Genomic DNA, 22,340 nt, shown 5'->3' with positions numbered 1-22,340 from the left:
GGGCAGGTGTACATAATGGTGACTCTCACACACAGTCTGCTACACCAGCCTTACAGTAGATATTCCATATAAGGGCAGGTGTACATAATGGTGACTCTCACACACAGTCTGTTACACCGGTCTTACAGCAGATATTCCATATAAGGGCAGGTGTACATAATGGTGACTCTCACACACAGTCTGCTACACCGGTCTTACAGCAGATATTCCATATAAGGGAATGAGTACATAATGATTACTCTCACACATAGTCTGCTACACCGGTCTTACATCAAACATTTAATGTAACGCATAACTTTATTTAAGATAACCATTGTCTTTGTAGCCTTTGTTACATTCTGGGTCGATTTAGTATACCTTTTATATGCTACGATATTTGATTCATTTCATCTGGTTAGAGAGATAGTTCATTGTTAAATGGCGATCGAGAGATACGTTTTTACGCTTCTTGTCCCCCTTGCACAGTTGTATTATTGTTATCAATATTTCAGTATTTCAGAATTATCATAGCTACTTGTTATGGTCAAGTTAAACACTAAAAAAAATACGAGACCTGCATACAATTTACCTGTATACAAATATCATTCTTCTTACATTTCATATTGACAAGTCTTGTGAGTATCATTTTTATCTCACATTTTGCAATTCTCGTGCTTTGCGTGTCTGTTTTTTGTCTTAATGTACTTTTATAATGCCCTTTGTTTTTATGATGACACGAACATATTAGCTTAGCTATGGGCATGGGTGTGTTGGTATCACGTCTTCTCATCTATTGTTGGCATAAAAATTACGGAGCGACGGCATTACTCCCAACACCTGCTTGGAGATGACGTAGTAATAGAAAGTTGTCACAATAACACAGGAACAATAAACAATAATTCAGTCTCTCTTCCAGATGAGCGGGAAGGTGTCGCACGCCATCTTGTCGCCGTATGTAAGACCTCCTGTGGAAAAAAAGAATGTGGTCAGTTCAGCAACTCCTCCACTGGTCGTGACAGAGAAAACAGACACAAACAAACATGTACCTTAGCAGTATCTACAGGTTCACTATCCTGTGATTGGCGGAGAGACTTCCCAACCTCACCTGTTATTGACGGAGAGACCTTCCAAACTCACCTGTGATTGGCGGAGGGACCTTCCAAACTCACCTGTGATTGGCGGAGAGACTTCCCAAACTCACCTGTGATTGGCGGAGAGACTTCCCAATCTCACCTGTGATTGGCGGAAAGACTTCCCAAACTCACCTGTGATTGGCGGAGAGACTTCCCAATCTCACCTGTGATTGGCGGAGAGACTTCCCAAACTCACCTGTGATTGGCGGGGAGACTTGCCAAACTCACCTGTGATTGGCGGAGCGACTTCCCAAACTCACCTGTGATTGGTGGGGAGACTTCCCGAACTCACCTGTGATTGGCGGAGAGACTTGCCAAACTCACCTGTGATTGGTGGAGAGACTTCCCAAACTCACCTGTGATTGGTGGAGAGACTTCCCAAACTCACCTGTGATTGGCGGAGAGACTTCCCAAACTCACCTGTGATTGGCGGAGAGACTTCCCAAACTCACCTGTGATTGGCGGAGAGACTTCCCAGGGCCTCTCGGCCAGCACTGCGTCATCCCCCACCCACCGTGTGGAGACCACGCGCCTGCGCAGAGACAGGGACGGGTTGGCGGGCGCGCCGTGTAGGGTCTTCATGTGGAACACGATACAATCTCCGGGCTACAAACAAACAAACAAACAAACAAACTACGTCACACAGTAAACAACCCAGGGCAGGGCCAGGGACGGGTTGGCGGGCGCGCCGTGTAGGGTCTTCATGTGGAACACGATACAGTCTCCGGGCTACAAACAAACAAACAAACAAACAAAAAAACAAACTACGTCACACAGTAAACAACCTCGTGTTGGCGGACGTGCCGTGTAGGGTCTTCTGGCTGACGGCAATGAGAAAACAATAAACAACGTCACATTGTAAACAGGCCAATTGAGTTCCAGCTCAACAAAGAAACTCTTACTTCCTTATTTTTTAATGACCAATCACTTAGTCAATAATGTCACGTGTCGTGGTCTGAACGTCTTAGAAGAGAAACCAATTAGAAAACCGACTGTACACCGTGCGCAGTTATTTAGTCTTATGTATGTATGTACGTATATTAACCATGACATGACCAGGTGACACTTACCTGCACGTCCCAGGTGAGGATATCGTACTTGTCCCTGTCCCCGTCTATATCCGGGACATCCCGGAAAGTCTTGCTGCCTGTGTCGGCCCCCGTCAGACTGTAGTTGAGCGTGGTGGCGAACTTCCTGGGGTAGAACCAGCCCCACCCTTGCGACCCGCGCACGAACTGCACACACGTCTCCATGGGAACAGGGTCAACGGGCATCCAGATAGAGCAAACCTGCAGAACAATGAAAAAACACATGTTCAACAAAACTTTTGAAATAAAAGTGTTTTCAACAAAAACACCTTGCAGTTCCGGAGCAAACTGCTACCGGTCCTCCCTTGCACTGTTCATGTTTCATAATTCATTATCATCTACTTTTATTTTATTTTATTTTATTTTATTTTATTTTATTTTATTTTATTTTATTTTATTTTACTTTATTTTATCTTATTTCATTTATTTTATTTTATTCTATTTTACTTTACTTTACTTTACTTTACTTTACTTTATTTTATTCTATTCTATTTTATTCACATTTGTTTTGTGAGCATGGTACAAGAAGTATATCTGCATGGTACAAGAGTCTTCTGCTCAGTAACATATAACAAATAACGCCAACGGGAACTGCAAGTACAAAGGTTGACATTAAAAAGGCTAAATGACAATCGTCGGAGGAAAAGTAATAATTGGAGAGTTACAATGAAGACGAACTAAAGACGGCTGTACAGACACAAGGCTGGCTTGACAATCAAAATGAACTAAATAATCTTACAGTCTTTGACATGTATTCAATCACGTGGTCTAGATCAAAATAAATGAATAAATTTGACAGTTTATGGATTGTGGGAGGGAGGGGTTACCCATAAGGAGTAGGGTACATACGGTACAGACATGGAGGGGTCGAATAGGAGTATTTCTTTCAGGTTTAAACGGGCTATGGATTGTAACATATGGGTCCTTTCAACACTATAAAGCTTGCAGTGTAACAGGTAGTGCTCAGTAGTCTCGCTAGGATTACCATATTGACCCGCAGGATTATTTATACAATGGTGTTTGAATAGGTGTGAGTTAAGCTGGCTGAAGTCGAGTCTAAGTCTAGTCAAGTGAACTGAAGGGCGTCCGTGGCCACGGGAGTAATGGGGGTGTCTGGGCGGGCTGTCAAAGAAAGATTCCAGCTCTTTTTTGAAAATATTGATAGATAATGATGATTTGACTGACAAAGGAAGTTGATTCCAGGAGAGAACTGCAGCAGGTAAAAACGATCTTTTGTACTTTTCGGTTCTTAGGGCAAGGGGGAGGTAGTTCTGGTCATCTCGGAGGTCATAAGGAGTGGAATCACGGATAAGTGGAGGTTCCAGATCTTGAGATAATTTGGTGCGAAGCCGCTGGCCATCTTGTAAAAGTGAATGAGTACATGCTTTTCCCTTCTGGTGGAAAGTGTGTCCCAACCGACCTTCGTTAAGATGCGGCTGTGATTCGTCCCCCTTAATGCGCCGGTGCAGGCCCGGGCCGCGGACACCTGTACTGATTCGAGGGAGTCAGAGTCTATCATCTACTTATTGTAGGCCTAAACCGACACCACTTCTTGCCGTCGTCAAAAATCACCAGAGAAAATCAGGACTTCAGCATTTTCAGAACAAAATTTTATTTTGCTGCAGCACCAAGGAAGGTCGCCAGGAAAGTCCATACCAAATTTGAACTTTTTCTTCCAAAGTTCTACCTACATATTAAATGCCATTACAACCTGACAATAGGTTCCTGAACTATGCTGGCTACAGATTGAGGAGCGTGCATATGGAAATGTAGTCAAGCTACCTGACGTGTTCACGGGTATTACCGAAACCTGAGTAAAGGGGACGTTTCAAAAGAGTGATGATGTAATGTTGACACGGGCAGTGTGAAACTTGTAGTGGCTTCTCCAGTCAGGCGCATAAGGCCAATACGGAGACCGGAGGCACGGACTAGCCTGTGCGGAGGTTACCTGATATGTTAACAAAAATCAGTGAAGCTTTTGTCTATTGAAGCCGTGTAATTTGAACTAGCAGATGACCTAATGTTGCCATGGACAGGGTGCGGCATCTGTCTTTGTTCATATCAGGAACTTAAAGCTGACACGGAGATCAGCGTCCGTTTTACAGACGTTCTCTCAGTAGAAGTTCGCCATGTTGAGTGTCTGTGAGAAACTCCGTGAGGCGGACGCGAAGGGCAGGAGGTACGGACTAGCCCGTGCGGAGACAGGCTACCTCCGTGCCCTGGTGGACGCCATGGCTGACATGGACAGGCTGGCGGAAGTGGAGCTACTCAAAAGTCTGGGCGACGTGAACTTGGAGAAGGGAAGACTCGGGAAGGACGTAGGGAAGTTCAACATGGCCTTGGCGCTTTACGTGGCTGCTGTGCTCCGGTGTGACAATCGGGATCAGGGAGAAGGTATAGAACACCGGTTCGAATACACGGAGAGGCTTTTACAAGGGGTGTCGTCAGAGGGGTCGCAGGGTCTGGAGCAGTCAACAAAAGACAAGGAAACGACTACACCTGCGAATGTGGCAGGAATGTTTCAAGACCTCGACAAGAAATGGGCTGCCGGTGGTAACACAGAATCTGCGATGGTTGGATACGCACAGTTGTTGGTAGAGGGGATAGTAAACGACAACAGCATGTTAGAAACGGAAGCAATGAAAAGTCTCGGTGACGTGTACCTGAAAAGAGGAACAGAAACTCTTGACACTAGAAACTTGACCAGAGCTTCCGCTCTGTACAACAAGGCACTGGCGCGGTGTCACAACGTACAGGGAACAGTTGTCCTTGTTCATCGCTTACTGCACACCGCTAAAGTCCGGCAGGACATCACTACTAGAAACAAGGTGAGTGATGCAAGCAGCAATATTTCACTACATGAAAAATCGTGTCTAACGTACATTTCTACTAATAACAATTATTATTACCTCCATGAAAATGGAGTTATTGTTGCCATATTGTTTCACCCTGGAGCTTATGCGGGGATATCTTAAGAATCGTTAGAAGGTTTGCAATGGTTTTCGGTGGGTGGGTAGGTGTGGGGATGGTGATGGTGCAAGTGTATTTTGTGCCACCTGTTGATTGACCTTGATACTGCAGCAACATGTTTTGTGTTATATCTTTGCACCTGGACTTGCTGTGGTGTTGATTTTTATGTAATAGGTAGGTGGCGGATGTATATTTCCTGTGAATTTCAGCCTTGTAGCTGTTTGGTGTGGATCAGCAGGAGTGTTTGTTTTGTGGATGTTTGTTTGTGCAGCAAATATCTTAAGAAGCTGTGGATGGGTTGCGGTGAGATTTGTGACGTGGTTAGGTTTTGTGATCGTGAAGGTCGTTATGCACTGTTTGGCCTCTTAAAGGTTGACCATGGTACTTCAGAAGGTGTTTTCTTTTTATGTTTTGTGTTAACTTGTGTGAAGAACGTTAGGATGGATTGCGATGATTTATGGGGTGATAGGTAGTTCTTGTGCTCCGGAAGAATTCACTTTAGTTTGGGCCCCTTAGCGGCTAGTCTTGGAAGTGCAGAGGCATTGTTAGCAAATTCTTCCGAGGAGGATAACTCAAGAAAGCAACAATGTCTTGTCATGATTTTTGGTATGTAGGTAGGTTACGCAAAAATGTACAAAATGAAATATAAATTATGCAAATTAGGAGGTAAGTTGATTAATTAATAAGAATATCTTATCATAGTAGTTGTTTTTATGTATTTCCTGTCCCAGACATTACGTAGTTTTGACATTTAGGTGGAAGGTAGCTTGTAGCATCAGGATAATGTGTGACAAGTTTGAGCCCCCTAACGTTTGATTTCGGAACTGCAGGGGCATTTTTGTCAATACATTCCAATGAGAATAACTGAAGAAATTAACGACAAATTGGCACCATTTTTGGCATGCACTGATGCAGGTAGCTTAGGCAAAGATGTACACAGTTATATGCATGTATACTAATGAGGAATTTTTTAGCATAATTAATGAGGATATTGTGTGATAGTCTGTCTGGGACAGTTTGTCTATCGCCTGTAACGTTATATGTGCCATCTGGCTGGCATGTGACCTTGAAACTCCAAGCAGATGGAGGGCTGTTTTATTCCTCAATGGTAAAGTGTTGGACTTCCATTTACATGTTGAAGTTAAGTTAAGTTGAACATTATTACTGCGGGCCATTCTAAAACTGTTCCCTGCTTTCAGTTGTGTAAATAATTGGTGATCGATATATTGATTAGATCGATACATAATTTGTGATTAAGACAGAAAGGAAGATTAATTTATAGAATCATAAATAGATTTGCATAATTAATTAAGAATTCTCATAATTCCAAATTGTGTGTTTCAATACCTGTTGTATATATAATTAAGAACAGTCGTAACACTAGGCCACATCAAGTAAATTCTATGGATGACTGTGCACTCACTAATTTTCACCAGATTTTTTACTTGTTTGGGGATGTTCAACAGATTGCTGTCATTTTGGGCATGCAGGTAGTTTGCGCAAGGATGTACACGGTTATATATGCATTTATGCTAAAAGTATATTTCACAGGCATGAAAGTATGGATACGAGACTGAAATAAACATGCATTTCGTAGGTCACCCTCTGAGGCATTACATTGGCATGTGCATATTCCAAGGCCACAGGGCACCAGGGACGTATCATTTACCCTGCTCAGGGTTGTGTCATGGTGGGGTCAGCTCAGAGGATGTCAATTCGTAATCTCCAAGTAGATATTAGGAGGTAATGTCCGAACAGATGATAAGACATAACGCCTGAGCAGATGTTAGAAAGTAATGTCCAAACAGATGTTAGGAGGTAATGTCCAAGAAGATGTGAGGAGGTAATGTCCGAACAGATGATAAGACATAACGTCTGAGCAGATATTAGAAAGTAATCTCCAAGCAGATGTGAGGAGGTAATGTCCGAACAGATGATAAGACATAACGTCTGAACAGATGTTAGAAAGTAATGTCCAAACAGATGTTAGGAGGTAATCTCCAAGCAGATGTGAGGAGGTAATGTCCGAACAGATTATAAGACATAACGTCTGAGCAGATGTTATAAAGTAATGTCCAAACAGATGTTAGGAGGTAATCTCCAAGCAGACGTGCTGCTAGAGGAATTGTGATAGTTTTTGGAAGGTGGGTAGGTGGGTGTTTGGTAATAGTAAAGATTGATTTTGAGTTGCCTGTTTGTTTAACTTGTTGGTGAAAAAACACGTTTTGTATTGTATCTTTAGACCTGGATTTTAAAGTAGTAGGACTGTATAGCAGGTGTCTTTAGCATACCATAACACTGTGCATGTGTAGCATGCACATGTAGGATTAAGAAACAGGCTAGAGTTCGGGGACCTCATACCTCCATGAAATATTTATTGCTTTTTTGTGGATGGTATGTATGTTTATAGTCGGTTGTATTGAGAGTAATGGTTATATAATATAAATGTTATGGGAAAGTAGTGGTGTATTTATTTAATGACACAGAGGATGTCCATCTGATTAGTAATTATCAAAATGTGACACTTAATTGTGTAATGTGCGTTTAAGAGGTCGACGGCATATGGTAGCGTGGTGTTCCTTAAGCTTGATATTTGGCATTTAAGATGTCTAAGGTTGTCAGCATTATTGAGGTTCGACTATGTGCCTCAGAGCTGTGTGGTGGGAGGAAGTTGGGAAACTCAGAAAGAAGAAGGGATGTGGCCAACTTTAGTCAGATGGTGATTTGATTTTCCACCAATATGTCATAACATCAGCTGTTCACACAGTACAAAAACGAGATGCACACTTTCCTCTGACAGCCCTACACCTACTGTAAGATGAATACTTGGCGCCAACCCCGTCTGCTAAAAAACAAGTACCATCAGGCTACGAAAGAGACAACTAACAACTATCCCTTATCGCAACAAAATCAGAACATCTGTATCGCCCATAAAACTTCTGACACCCAACCCAGATGAGAGGACCTACTGGCATTTTAATCACCATGTCACTCAAATCAGCAGTACAGTATGTGAGACATCCATACCTGTTAAGCATTATCGTTAAATGTACCTCAACTTCTTACAATTATACTTACGCTTCACATCATGATATCCTAAGCAGACATAAATAAAACTAATTATCATATTAAAAAAACTCGGGGTTCCCCAAACAGCTGTCACCTCACCATCTGCTTGGAGCTAAGCCCATTAACAAACACATAAAGCACGATGCCTGTACCAATATATCTCAAATATAGGGGTGATTTCTGATATTATTACATCGATTACACCAATTATAACGACAGATACGGCTCCCAAAATCTCATCGATTCGAGCTTTCATCACACCCGACCAACACAACAAAAATGAATCCAATCCAACCAGCCGTTCTTGAGTAATCATCTACACAGACAGAGACACATAACAGAAAATATAACCTCCATTCCATGACATTTCATGGAGGTAATAAGGTGGTAGGCGTAGAAAGTACAAAACAATCTCCCTGATGAACTACATCCATTCTAAAAACTAACACTTACCAACATTGCTCTTCTCTCCACCTTTCATAAACTATTATCCATGTCCCGCACAAAACCCCACCCTCACATAACACAGCGGTATGAGGTCTGCGAACTCTTGTTATTATTAGAAGTAAATGATAGAAATTGTGAGATGTGTTAGGTAAAGCTAAACATCACCAGGCATAGATTATGTAAATGTTGTGGTGAATTAAATAATTAGTGTCAAAACGGTCATCGGGGTTGTTGGAAAGTTCCACAAATCGTTAGCGACTTTATAGAAATCACACACTTGTTTCCGACTCCTTTTCATTCGGACTTAAGCAGGGTGACGTATTTTATTCGCACTGCATGTAATGGCCTTAAAAAACTAGTGTGATAATCTGAGTTTGGGGTTGGTTTATTCATCCATTCATTCATTCATTCATTCAATTATCAATTTAATCATTGATTGATTGATTGATTGATTGATTTCTATTTAATGACCTGTGTTCCATGTACATGACTTCCTGTCGGTCATTAACCCTTAAGCTGCTGGTGTTTCTGACCAAAAAGTAGTCTCAGTGCTGGGGTTTCCAGCCCCTATTGAAATAGGGGGTACTACTTTTATTTTACTATATTTTTGTATCTTTCCTCTCAATAAACCACATAAAGCTATACATCAAAAGAAAGCTAAGAATCTCTACTTTCTAAAGGGCTATTATACATGTTGATTACTATAAGGAATAATGGGCAGCAATGGCAATAATGCAATAAAAATGCATAGTTTTATAATCTTTATGCATTATTCTGTTCAAACCATACAAAAAGGATATGTATTAAAGCTTACAGTATTGTTGGGATATCATGACAAGATCAGCATCGCATACAGAAGAAAAAATGGTATACAGGTGTCACTACAGGTGAGTTTATGGCTCGGTTTTGTCTATGGTGCTGAACCAAGTATTCAGCTAATAAGCTGATTCCTCACAATACATTTCACTTCATCCTATACCTTTATGAAAGATAGTACATACACATCATGCATATCAGGTTAAAGCTTACAGTCCATACTGTCTTCAGACAAGATTATCAACATGATAACACCATCTGTATACATAATAAAAAGGTAAAAGCAATAAAAACATACATTTTCTGCATTTCTTCAATACAATCCACCCTAGTACCATCAGCATAGCTTGTACCATGAGTATACAGTTCCTAAGAGGTTCTGACAAGATCAGAATTGCATACAGAAGAACAACTGGTATACAGGTGTCACTACAGGTGAGTTTATGGCTCGGTTTTGTCTATGGTGCTGAACCAAGTATTCAGCTAATAAGCTGATTCCTCACAATGTATTCCTATACCTTTATGAAAGATAGTACATACACATGATGCATATCAGGTTAAAGCTTACAGTCCATACTGTCTTCAGACAAGATAATCAACTTGAGAACACCAACTTGATACATAATAAAAAGGTAAAAGCAATAAAAACATACATTTTCCACATTACTTCAATATAACCCACCCTAGTGACCCTAGTACCATCAGTATAGCTTGCACCATGAGTATACAGTTCCTGAGAGGTCCTGACAAGATCAGCATTGCCTACAGAAGACAAAAAAAACAGAGGTATAACTACAGGTGAGTTAATGACTAGCTTTTGTCTATGGTGCTGAATCAACTTTACATTAGGGCACATTACCCTTGTGTATGGTTATAAAATATGGTATACACACATGTTGTACATAAGACTGAACCTACATTTAGTGTATATGAATTATTTCTGAAGTCAACATATATGTTTGCAGCAAAAAGAGATGTACAACTCACTCTAGAATAATTAATTAGAATTTTATTGAAAATGTCCGATATAAATAGCTGCCATAAAAATACATTGAAAAAATATAAATAAATATAAAATTACCTGGTCACTGTGTCCAATGAAAACGTGGAAGATGAGGTAAGCTGTCACCATCTACAGGCTGCCAGTTTTTCTAATCCAGACGTGGATCAGCTGTTGTGTGGCAGGGGCAGCAGACTGGGGGATTTAAATCCCTCAGGTGCCACGTCGTCTGCTATGTGCGTCCCCTCGTGGGGGCTGCCTGAGCCACGTCCCCAAGTTCCACGGCTTCTTCCACTGACTCCCCCGCGACCCAGTCTGCCACCCCGGCCCCGACCTTGGCCCAACCTTGCCCCTGGACTCCTCCACGGCCATGATCATTGACAGAAATGTCAATGTTTATGCTCTAGCTGTTTGCTTGCACGTGCTCGCCCTCCCCACTATTCTCCGTGGATTCGTCGGCTGCGAAAGGATATTCATCCCCAGAGTCAGCAGTAGTGACCTCCTCGATCACCTCTTCCACTGTTTTGCTCATTTTCTTCGGCATTTTGGCCTTTACATACAGATTAATCGCCAAAAATTAGACAAAGAAAACAACAAAGACCTTTCTAGCGGACGCCGCCGCCATTTTGGAATTAATTAGCCCGCAAAGGATCATGGGATGACGTAATCACCGGTTGCGTAATGCCTATTGACCTCTGACCTCCCCCTGCTGATCTCGCGGGAGTAACTTCGCGGGTTGGTCCCGCTAGCACGCTATGTTGACGCATGCATTCTAAAAATACCCTATTCCGAATGGATTCGGGAGCCGCACTGTGGTAATGTATCTGTATACCGACTGGATTCGGGAGCCGCAGTTGGTGACTGAACACTAGTGTTGCTTTTACAGTCCAAACTAGAGAGGCCAGCACGTTCGCAACGAGAACAAGACGTGAGAGGCCGGAAGGACCACTTCTCTCCCTTCTCAACTGCGTCCTCTAGCGACGTCATCAATGATGGCATGTACCGACTTTACAGGTAGGTACAGGGAAGGGTGGTGCATATTCATGGTTTTGACCAACTTCGGTATCAATTGATTTGGGAAGAATGTATTATTCTGGATAACATTTTGCTCTTTGTTTCAGTGGCCCGGAACCACAGAATGCTGAAAACGCCGCACGAGCTGACAATGAAAAGTCAGTGCCTAATATAGTTTCTTTGTGTTAAGTGTTAAAAGAGTCTCTAAAGTAAAAAGGAATCCCTAATTTTCATAAAATGTAGGACTTAAACCTGAAAGCTTTACATCAAAGCTGAACATATTGCATGAAAATGTAGCTAGCCGTGCGAGGAGAACATCTTTATTTTGTTGTTTTCAGTTCTTACCACAGGTACATCCAGACAGCAGACCGTGACTTGAGAAATGGAGACCTGGACGCAGCAGAGCAGAACCTGGCAGCCGCCCTGAAGCTGGTTCACGGTGTGTGAGGCACTTCCGGTCCCAAGAATACATCATATAATTATAATACAAAATCTTTGAAGTTATCAATTATTACAGCTTAATAGACACAATAAATTTGATTTAATGATGTTTTGTCATAACTAAGTTCTATTAGAATATTTGTTAGATAACATTAATATTTTTCAAATTCCAAATTGAAATGTTATTTATATTTGATCAGCTCTGCCACTTAAAAGATGAACATTAGCTTTGATTGTATTGATGGAACAGCAGAATGCTATCTAAAACATAAACATCAGACTTAAACGTATCGATGGAACAAAGAAGTATAATATAGCTGTTGGAGATTGACCAATCCTGATAGCCATTCATCTTCCTACCTACAGATCGCTATAAACCCGACAAGGCTAGAGAAGCCGACTGCATGTGCAGGTTGGGTGACGTCTACGTCGAGCGAGGCAAGCGGACAGGAGAAGGTAGGACATTCACACAGGCAGCAGCTCTGTATAACGCCTCCATGGCACGGACAGATGGAGACAAACAAAACATGGTAACAAGGCTGCAAGAAACAGAAATAAAGTTTCTTAGGAACACGTGTAACATAGACTGTGAACTGTGTTCGTACAGCAGCGCGTTAGAGCACATAAAGGAACTGGAGAACATGCGCGCCCGTGTAAAATCTCAGCTAGACACAATTCATCAGGAACACAACCCTTATCAGTATGATGAAGACGATCCCGTTGTGAGAGAAGTAGAGATCAAACGAGCTGAAGCAATCAAGAACTTATTTAAGAGGATCACAGCTGACAGACAAGAGTTCATCCAAGTACTGACAGATGAGTGTATTGCAAAACTCGGTCCTCTTCCGTGTAAGTACGCTTTCATCGGGTTGGGCTCACAGGCCACAGAACTGGTCACGCCGTACTCCGACCTGGAGTTCGCCATTTTGATTGAGGAAGGGAAGGATGATGATGATACACGGAGGTATTTCCTGAACCTTACACACTACTTACATCTCAAAGTCATCAACCTTGGGGAAACCATCCTCCCAGCCATGGCCATCCCGTCACTCAACGACTTCCTCTCCGAAGACCCAGAGAAAGATTGGTTCTTCGACTCCGTCACACCTCGCGGCTTCGCCTTCGACGGCTTCATGCCATGGGCTTCTAAGACTCCTTTTGGAAGAGACGAGACCAAAAACAAACCACCCATCAGTCTAATCCAAACTCCGGCTAAGTTATCGAAATATCAACATCTGCACATTGCCCTGGCGGAAGGCTATCACCTGTCAGACATCCTCAGACGGGTGACCTACTTAACAGGAGACGAGTCTTTGGTGGATGAGTATACGGACAGAGTCAACAAAAGCGTAGATCGTTCAGCTGATCTGGCACGGCTGTCAGCACTGCTGATACTGATAGATAATATTCAGCAACTTCAAAACGTCAAACCAACGGGACAACTTCTGGATGTTAAGAAAGAAATATACCGCTTCCCAAGCGTAGCCGTCGACGTCTTGAGTATGTGCTGCGGTATCACGATCCCCAGCGTGTGGGGAATGATAGAAGAGTTACAGAAAACACAACGGATCAGTCAGGAAGATGCCCACCATTTGACTGTACTGATCAGCATCTCAGCGGAGCTGCGGTTAAGAACGTACATCGCCAACGGAGGACAGAAGGACAGACTGTCTCCTCTCATTGAGATGAAAATCCAACTGGATAAACGTGACGTAGATGACACGTTGGTTAAGTCAGTGTTCCACATACCAGACTCAAAAATGCTTTTCAGGTACTACTATACAGCTATGCCATTAAAAACATGCATTGTGGAGACAGTTGGAAGAGAAAGTCAAAGGAAAAAAATATTTCAAAACGCAATATTTGACAACTCATCTCTAACGAGGGGCCGAATTTCACAACAGCTATTCTATTTAGATGCATCATTACGTCAGTGTGAGGCGGCTCTGGAAGAGGCGGGCAGTGAAGAGGAGAAACAGTTTGAAATACTTTCCAAATTAGGAGTGGTCTTGCACATGCGTGGTGAGTTTGAGCAAGCGATGGGCTACTTTCTAAGGGCACTCACAGTTGCAAAGACTGAAAGCACAGTGCATACCAACATCGCCACGTTGCTTGCAAACATTGGATTATGTTGGAGTGATCTTGGCGACCAAAATGAAGCCCTTAGTCATCACGAACAGTCACTAAAAATGATGAAAGCTATTTGTGGGGAAACAACAGCACATCCCCACATTGCTGCATCACTTAACCACATTGGAGCATGTTGGAGTATGCTTGGCGATGAAAGGAAGGCTATCAGGTATTACGAACAGTCACTAAAGATGATGAAAGATATCTATGGAGAAACAACAGCACATCCCGATATTGCGAAATCACTTAACAATATTGGAATATGTTGGAGTAAGCTTGGTGATCAGAGGAAAGCTACCAGGTATAACGAACAGTCACTAAAGATGAGGAAAGCCATCTATGGTGAAACAACAGCACATCCCGATATTGCTGCATCACTTCACAACATTGGAAAATGTTGGAGTGACCTTGGCGATCAGACAAAAGCCGTTAGGTATCACGAACAGTCACTGAAGATGAGGAAAGCTATCTATGGTGAAACAACAGCACATCCCGATATTGCTGCATCACTTAACAGCATTGGAAACCGTTGGAGTGACCTTGGCAATAAAAGGAAAGCTATCAGGTATTACGAACAGTCACTGAAGATGAGAAAAGCCATTTTTGGCGAAACAACAGCACATCCCGATATTGCTGCATCACTTAACAACATTGGAGCATGTTGGAGTGACCTTGGCGATAAGAGGAAAGCTATCAGGTATTACGAACAGTCACTGAAGATGAAGAAAGTTATCTATGGCAAAACAACACCACATCCCGGTATTGCTGGATCAATTCACAACATTGGAACTTTTTGGAATGACCTTGGCGATAAAAGGAAAGCTCTCAGGTATCACGAACAGTCACTGAAGATGAGGAAAGATATCTATGGGGGAACAACAGCACATCCCGATATTGCTGCATCATTTAACAACACCGGAAGCTGTTGGTGTGACCTTGGCGATAAAAGGAAAGCTATCAGGTATTACGAACAGTCACTGAAGATGATGAAAGCTATCTATGGCGAGACAACAGCACATCCATCTATTGCTGGATCACTTAACAATATTGGATCGTGTTGGAGTGACCTTGGCGATAAGAGGAAAGCCATTTGGTTTTACGAACAGTCACTGAAGATGTGGAAAGCTGTCTATGGCGAAACAACAGCACATCCTGATATTGCTAGATCACTTAACAACGTCGGGACATGTTTGGGCAATCTCGGCAATGAGAGTAAAGCTCTGAGTTACTTTGAGCAGTCACTGAAGATGATGAAAGCTATCTATGGGCCGGAACATCCCAACGTCGTTGAAATACTGCAGAACATTAAAAAATGTAGGAATGCCCTCCGAGATTAGAGTAACACCGCTAGTTATCGCAATTTGTCATGCAATCATCAACATATACATTGGAGACACCATGGCAAATCCCCAGTTTGTCTTGCCACATCATCTCATTATATGGAATAACTAGAGTTCCACGAACACATCCCTTCGCCAAATAATCATGCCACTGTTCAAGACTATTAGGTCTCATTCATGTATTACTAAAGAGCACCTAGCCCAAAACAACGACCGCATGAACTTGTGTTTGAGCAGTTGAAAATTCTATTTATCCATCCCATCTTACCTCGGGTATCGTTGTCTACAAACACACATACATTCTACTGTCGTGCCATAGGAAAATGGCAGGTAAACCATTTTCGAACTTGACCTTTCTTTCCACAACAAGTACTTCTCAAGTCCACACCACCTCAAGTTATGCTGGTGACATACATACAGACCCACACCATGGGCACTGAACCATGACACAACTGAAAACATAACCATGTCTTGGGTGTTTACTTAAACCCACATCTGGCGCTTCAGCCGGAGCGCGGTTTGCCCAAAGCCACTGTAGTCTCCTGTGAGTAGGCTTTGACAGAAGCGTAAAATCTGGCCCAGCCAGGCACAGTGTTAATTACATCATTTTGGCAGGACTTGACAACCAGCCTCCCAAACTGCTGGATTGGTCTAGAAAGACACACAGTGGTGTTTCCTTTGACACTTCCAGTGCAGTGACAATGTATCATTTTGACTCTAAACCAGCACTGCATGCACATATTATGAATGGAAATGAAGCCACTTTTGTACTGTTGTTTCCTGATTACAAAAAGACTGCTTAGCTTTAGACTGAGTTCACAAAACCTTTGTTTATTCACCTACAAACAGGCATTCAGTCACTAAGACTATCTACACGCAGTTAACATACTTATCTGAAGTTATCAAGCTCCTGTTTTATACAATTTATGTTGTCATTTTGTCAAAAGTTATAGAAAAAGGTATCTTGACTCTTGGTGCTTAATTTCCGTGTCGGCACAAGGCCACGAACTTCACGAACTTATCATCTTAGAGTGACGTTTCTAGGACATTAATGCTCAAGACAGTTACAGCTTCAACTGAGCACCGTGGCAATTACAATGATGCCAGCTGTCTATTGACCTACTGACCTAGATCTAAAGACACCAGCTGAGAAGCACATGTATGTTCCAATGTGCTTTATGGCCTCTATGTGCTTCTCCAAGATAAGCTTCCCTAAGTAATTATATCAAATAGATAGTGATTTACATAATTTGCATCTCATTATGTTGATAATCACCCAACGTACCTACCTACCAAAAACAAAGAATATCCAACAATCCCCTCAGGAGTTATCCATCTAAAAAGTTACGAACTATAAGACCCACTGCAGTTCCAAACAAGCTGCTAGGGGGCCCAAAATTACATCATTTACTCCTAGTCCCAACAGCTATTCACGACTTAAAAATCATGAACTTGGCACTTCTGGAAAATCCAAGCGCAAACTTTGACGCTCACTTGCAGTACCAAAACAAGTTGCCAGAAGGTCCATCATCGAACTTGACCTTCCTTTCTGTGCACCCTACCTATCAACCAAATATCATTAGCATCCATCAAGAACATCTCGAGTTATCTTGCATACAGACAAACGCACTTACATACAAAGCCAGCTACAGCACCATAGGTGAAAGCTAGCAAAACCATTCTCGCACATGACAATCCTTTCCACAACCGCTACACACCTACCAATATCGTGAAAATCGCCCAGCTGCATTTTGACTTATGCTTCCCGAAAAAAAAAACACGAAAAAATACCAAGCTCGCTACTGTACCGTAGGAAAACGCCAGGTAAACCGTTTTGGAACTATTCATGTCTTTCGACAACCGCTACACACCTGCAAAAATTCAAAAAGTTCCATCCACCATTTCTCGACTTATATGCTGTTGACCTACATACAGACCCATGTAGACAAAAACATTATCTTCTTGGCGAAGATAATTATAAAGGAAGCAAGTCATCTAAGGGTTTTGATTCAGCTCTATACGCAGCACATAGATGAGTGAGATGGAAGAAAATCAGTGATCAGTTTAAGAACCAAATTTGGACATAGTGAAAGTCAATTACTGTGACTGGATTGATACAGCTCCTAAGTTTTAATTGGTTGTGTTGGGGTGAACAGGTTATACAATACATTGTCATTTAACATAGGCTGAGCTACCCAAGCCAAAGCCAATGATACAATAATAACCGGAAACTTCAATTTCTGAGCATGACTGTAATCTAAAACCTTAATATTTTACTGAAGCGGTACCATGTCTGTCGTCACTTCTTCGTATAACAGTTTACTCTATGACTTATACTAGACGGGGAGGGAGATATCTGCATTCAATTTGACTCACAAATGTTAGCTGGCTGCTCAATAACTGGTGACAACATAAAAACATAGATGCAGGCGTGTGCCACTAAACCCATGGCTGCCTGCTTCCGTTTATATCGACCTAAAAGCAAAACCTGTAGTCAAAGAAGAAACTGTGGCCTCATGTAAAAATAAGATATTTTATCATTATTATTGCCGTCATGAAAATGGAGGTACTGTTTTTAGTCCGGATGGTGTACGGGGATATATCTCAAGAACCGCAAAGATTTTTGTAATTTTTGTAGGTGGGGTGATCCTGACGACGAATGTCGATTTAGGGTCTCCTGGTGGTTGACCTTGATACTACAGTAGCAGTTGTTTTGCATCTTCTTCTTCTTTCGATGGAGGCAGCCGCCATCAACTAATTGAAGATTATGCTGCCTGTGATGTGGAAATCTACTGCGCATGCGAGGCGTGGAAAATAATAACAAGCGGAGTATTGTAATGGGGAGGGAGAGGAGGGTGCTATATTTGTAATTTGAAACTGTCTAATGTAGCAACTGACAGCTGGGAGAGAGACGGTCATCATACACAATGAAGGTGTCGGAGTAAGAATTAACAGAAAATTAGACCATGTGAAGCTAAACATTGAGTATTTGCTGGCAAATTTTCCTGGTTGACAGTTTATAATTAGTTACAAATGTGAGATATAAGGTATAAAAACTGACGGTAAAATGTTTCAAACATAGAAGCACCTTCTTCACCACCATTGCCATAGAATAGAAAAAAAGAAAATACTTATTATAACTACTTGTTATGGGCAATTAAACAATCAATAAAATACGGGAACTGCATACAATTTACCTGCATAAAAATTAAGTTTTCAAATGATTTTGTAATTACGTGGTTTACCTTACATTACTTGTTATTTAAGTGCTTAAGTGCCTTGCTCGTCTGTATTACTACTTTGCAGTGCCTTTTGTTTTTATGACGAAACGAACATGAGCTGTGAGCTTGAGTGTGTTGTCATCACGCCTATCATTGATTGTTACAACAGAAAATTACAATCTCCACTCTAAACATCTGCTTGGAGATTATACAGCCAATCTCAGTCTCTCTTCCAGATGAGCGGGAAAGTGTCGCACGCCATCTTGTTGCCGTATGTAAGGCCCCCTGTGGAGGAAAGAACATGGTAAGTTCTTTTCACTAAAGAGCTACATGTACTCTTCCACTGGTCATGACAGAGAAGATGTTACGTACAGTATTTACAGGTTCATTGCACCCAAGATATTCCCTTGGCACTTTTCTACAAGCACAATGAACAGTGAACCACATCCCGTAGTAGTAGCCGGGATTCGAACTCACGACCTCTTGGTTCAGAGGTAGGGTCATTAGCCACTGGATCCCTCAGATTACATACACTACAATACTTGGAGATTTAAAACATCCTTTCCCTGTACTTTCTTCATAAGGATCTAAAGCTCTGCTCTGGTCAAATCCCCTCTCGAAATAACTTCCCAGGGCCTCAAGATAACTCACCTGTGATTGGCGGGGAGACCTCCCAAACTCACCTGTGATTGGCGGAGAGACTTCCCAAACTCACCTTTGATTGGCGGAGAGACTTCCCGAACTCACCTGTGATTGGCGGAGAGACTTCCCAAACTCACCTGTGATTGGCGGAGAGACATTTCCCAAACTCACCCGTGATTAGCGGAGAGACTTCCCAAACTCACCTGTGATTGGCGGAGAGACTTCCCACGGCCTCTCGGCCAGCACGGCGTCATCCCCCACCCACCGTGTGGAGACCACGCGCCTGCGCAGAGCCAGGGACGGGTTGGCGGGCGCGCCGTGTAGGGTCTTCATGTGGGACACGATACAGTCTCCGGGCTACAAACAAACAAACAAACTACGTCACACAGTAAACAACCCCGGGCAGGGCCTGGTAGGGTTGGCGGGCGCGCCGTGTGGGGTCTTCATGTGGAACACGATACAGTCTCTGGGCTACAAACAATAAACAAACTACGTCACATAGTAAACAACGCCTAGGCATGGCCAGGGACGGGTTGGCGGGCGCGCCGTGTAGGGTCTTCATGTGGAACACGATACAGTCTCCGGGCTACAAACACACAAACAAACAAACTACGTCACATAGTAAACAACCCTGGGCAGGGCCAGGGACGGATTGGCGGGCGCGCCGTGTAGGGTCTTCATGTGGAACACGATACAGTCTCCGGGCTACAAACAAACAAACAAACAAACTACGTCACATAGTAAGCAACCCTGGGCAGGGCCAGGGACGGGTTGGCGGGCGCGCCGTGTAGGGTCTTCATGTGGAACACGATACAGTCTCCGGGCTACAAACAAACAAACAAACAAACTACGTCACACAGTAAACAACCCTGGGCAGGGCCAGGGACGGGTTGGCGGGCGCGCCGTGTAGGTTTCTCCGGGCTAACGGGAAACAAACAAACAATAAACAATGAACAAACTACGTCACTAGTTAAACAACGCCTGGCAGGGACAGGGACGCCCTCAAGTGGAACATCGTAAGTCTCCGTCCTGCAGGAAACAAATGGACTATAAGTAAATAAACAACGTCACATTGTAAACGTTTAAACTGGGTTCCGGCGCAACTAAGAAGTCTTGGTCTTCTTCACTTTCTTATGACCAATCACTCAGACGGCGTGACCACACAGTCACGTGACGTGGTCCAAACGCCTTAGAAGAGAAACAAATGCCGAAAAAACTGACGGTGCATCGGAGGTGATTACTTAGTGTTCAGGGCTCGAAATTCACTTTTGGGAATAGGTGCACTGCTGCACCCAACCTAGAAAATTGGGTGCACCATATAAAATAAAGTAGAATATCAGAATAACCTAATTGCAAACCTACTAAATTAGTAGTTAGCTCTTCAGAAATCGAAAGTGCTATGACAGTCATTTTATTATCTTTCTAACACATAGATGCCAAGAATATGGTGTTTACTTAGTATACTGACATCTTAACATACAAAAGCCTATGAAAATATTTGGGTGCACCCTGTGCACCCACAGAAAAAAAAAATTGGGTGCACAGCTCCAATTTTGGGTGCACAAAACCCCAGTATTTCGAGCCCTGGTGTTATACATATAGATATGTATGAATATTGACCATGATATGACCAGGTGATACATACCTGCACGTCCCAGGTGAGGATATCGTACTTGTCCCCGTCTACATCCGGCACATCCCGGAAAGTCTTGCTGCCTGTGTCGGCCCCCGTCAGACTGTAGTTGAGCGTGGTGGCGAACTTCCTGGGGTAGAACCAGCCCCACCCTTGCGACCCGCGCACGAACTGCACACACGTCTCCATGGGAACGGGGTCAACGGGCATCCAGACGGAGCAGACCTGCAGAACAATGGTAAACACACATTCAACAAAACTTTCAAAGTAAAAAAAAAAAAAAAAAAAATTTTCAGAAAAAAGTCCTGTAGTTCCCGAACAAACTGCTAACCCAACATCACTTCTTGCCTTCGTCTAAAGCTAGTCTCTACCAGACTGACTAGGTCGGCTATTTTAGGGAGAATAATTTGGCAGGGGAGTTTTACTACCAGAGGGCTTGGCCGGTGAATGCAAACCTTATCGTGGACTGACTCCCCTGGCCAATTTCCTTTTTTTTTTGTGTGCCGAATTTTCGATCCCCCGTACCCCTGTAGGAAGGCCTGGTGGAGGCTAGTCATAATCTATCTACCCCAGAAAATCAGAACAATAGCATTTTCAGAAAAAAATTTAGAGTAAAAGGAAGTTTTGCTGCAGCACCAAGGAAAGCCGCTAGAAAGTCCAAAATTGAATTTGATCTTTTTCTTCCCAAGACCTACCTATATACAAAATGTCATTGCAATCTGTCAGTAGCTTCCAGAATTATGCTGGCTGCAGACTGAGTAACAAACACACATACAAGCATGTAGGCAAGCTACCTGACATGTTGACGGGTATCGACGAAGCCTTTGACGTAATGGAGAGATGACGTAATGGTGACACGGGCAGTGTGGGGATTATTTTTTTCCCGCCAGTCGCATAACCCTGCCACGAAGATCGGTGCCGTGCATATTTTATACATTTATTTAACAGACATGTGAAATCTCATAGACGTTCCTTTAGCATAGGGCAAAACAAACACGTGTAAAGTTCTTGGTTCTTAACGTCAATAGAGTTACGCTAAAATCGACCAATATGACAGGCTACATATTGATGAGTGTTTGCGAAGCTTTAGTGGTGGTTATAAATAATAATCTTTATTGCAAGTTCATGCTCGAGGACTAATTGCAGACAAAGTAAAGTAGTGGTATACATAATTGTATACTTAACAAAGAAGGAAAATGAGAACTATAGATAAATCAAACGAGAAATAACGTCTGATCTCAATCTATTTCTACTTAAGCTATTTGATGGGCTTGACTTCTTTTCCGTATGCAGTGGGAGATGAATTGTCCAACATTTTCATATATAAAGGGGTTGGACGACTTAAGCAAGAATATTGTTTTTCGTTGGTCGGTAAGGGGAAAAGGTTGGGAAAGGTTTGTAGATTTCAAGGAAAAGT

At 42.6% G+C, this 22,340-nt stretch overlaps 2 protein-coding genes and 2 long non-coding RNA genes across 4 annotated transcripts; 1 reads left to right on the top strand and 3 right to left on the bottom strand.

The window, feature by feature from the left end:
• Positions 1-853: 853 nt before the first annotated feature.
• On the bottom strand, positions 854-2,401 carry LOC118419178. Its single transcript, XM_035825512.1, has 3 exons — positions 2,183-2,401; positions 1,565-1,718; positions 854-944 (listed from the first exon to the last, which is right to left on the bottom strand). Exons 1-3 carry the CDS (start codon positions 2,384-2,386, stop codon positions 880-882), a joined length of 423 nt encoding a protein of 140 aa, XP_035681405.1. The 5' UTR covers positions 2,387-2,401; the 3' UTR covers positions 854-879.
• Positions 2,402-9,196: 6,795 nt separating this feature from the next.
• On the bottom strand, positions 9,197-11,350 carry LOC118419179. Its single transcript, XR_004831602.1, has 3 exons — positions 10,584-11,350; positions 10,021-10,264; positions 9,197-9,665 (listed from the first exon to the last, which is right to left on the bottom strand). It is a non-coding gene; the product is annotated as an uncharacterized LOC118419179 (long non-coding RNA).
• A 149-nt stretch (positions 11,351-11,499) lies between these two features.
• Positions 11,500-16,126, top strand: LOC118420120. The gene is made up of 5 exons (XM_035826823.1): positions 11,500-11,516; positions 11,624-11,674; positions 11,855-11,955; positions 12,324-14,087; positions 16,119-16,126. The coding sequence occupies exons 1-5, from the start codon at positions 11,500-11,502 to the stop codon at positions 16,124-16,126; spliced, it is 1,941 nt and encodes a 646-aa protein (XP_035682716.1).
• A 1,546-nt stretch (positions 16,127-17,672) lies between these two features.
• LOC118419180 lies at positions 17,673-20,974 on the bottom strand. The gene is made up of 3 exons (XR_004831603.1): positions 20,936-20,974; positions 19,494-19,647; positions 17,673-18,933 (listed from the first exon to the last, which is right to left on the bottom strand). It is a non-coding gene; the product is annotated as an uncharacterized LOC118419180 (long non-coding RNA).
• Positions 20,975-22,340: the final 1,366 nt, after the last annotated feature.

Source organism: Branchiostoma floridae, chromosome 7, assembly GCF_000003815.2.
Source record: "Branchiostoma floridae strain S238N-H82 chromosome 7, Bfl_VNyyK, whole genome shotgun sequence".
NCBI lineage: Eukaryota > Metazoa > Chordata > Leptocardii > Amphioxiformes > Branchiostomatidae > Branchiostoma > Branchiostoma floridae.
Note: the sequence above shows the minus strand (reverse complement) of the source record. Positions and strands in the feature narration are given on the sequence as shown.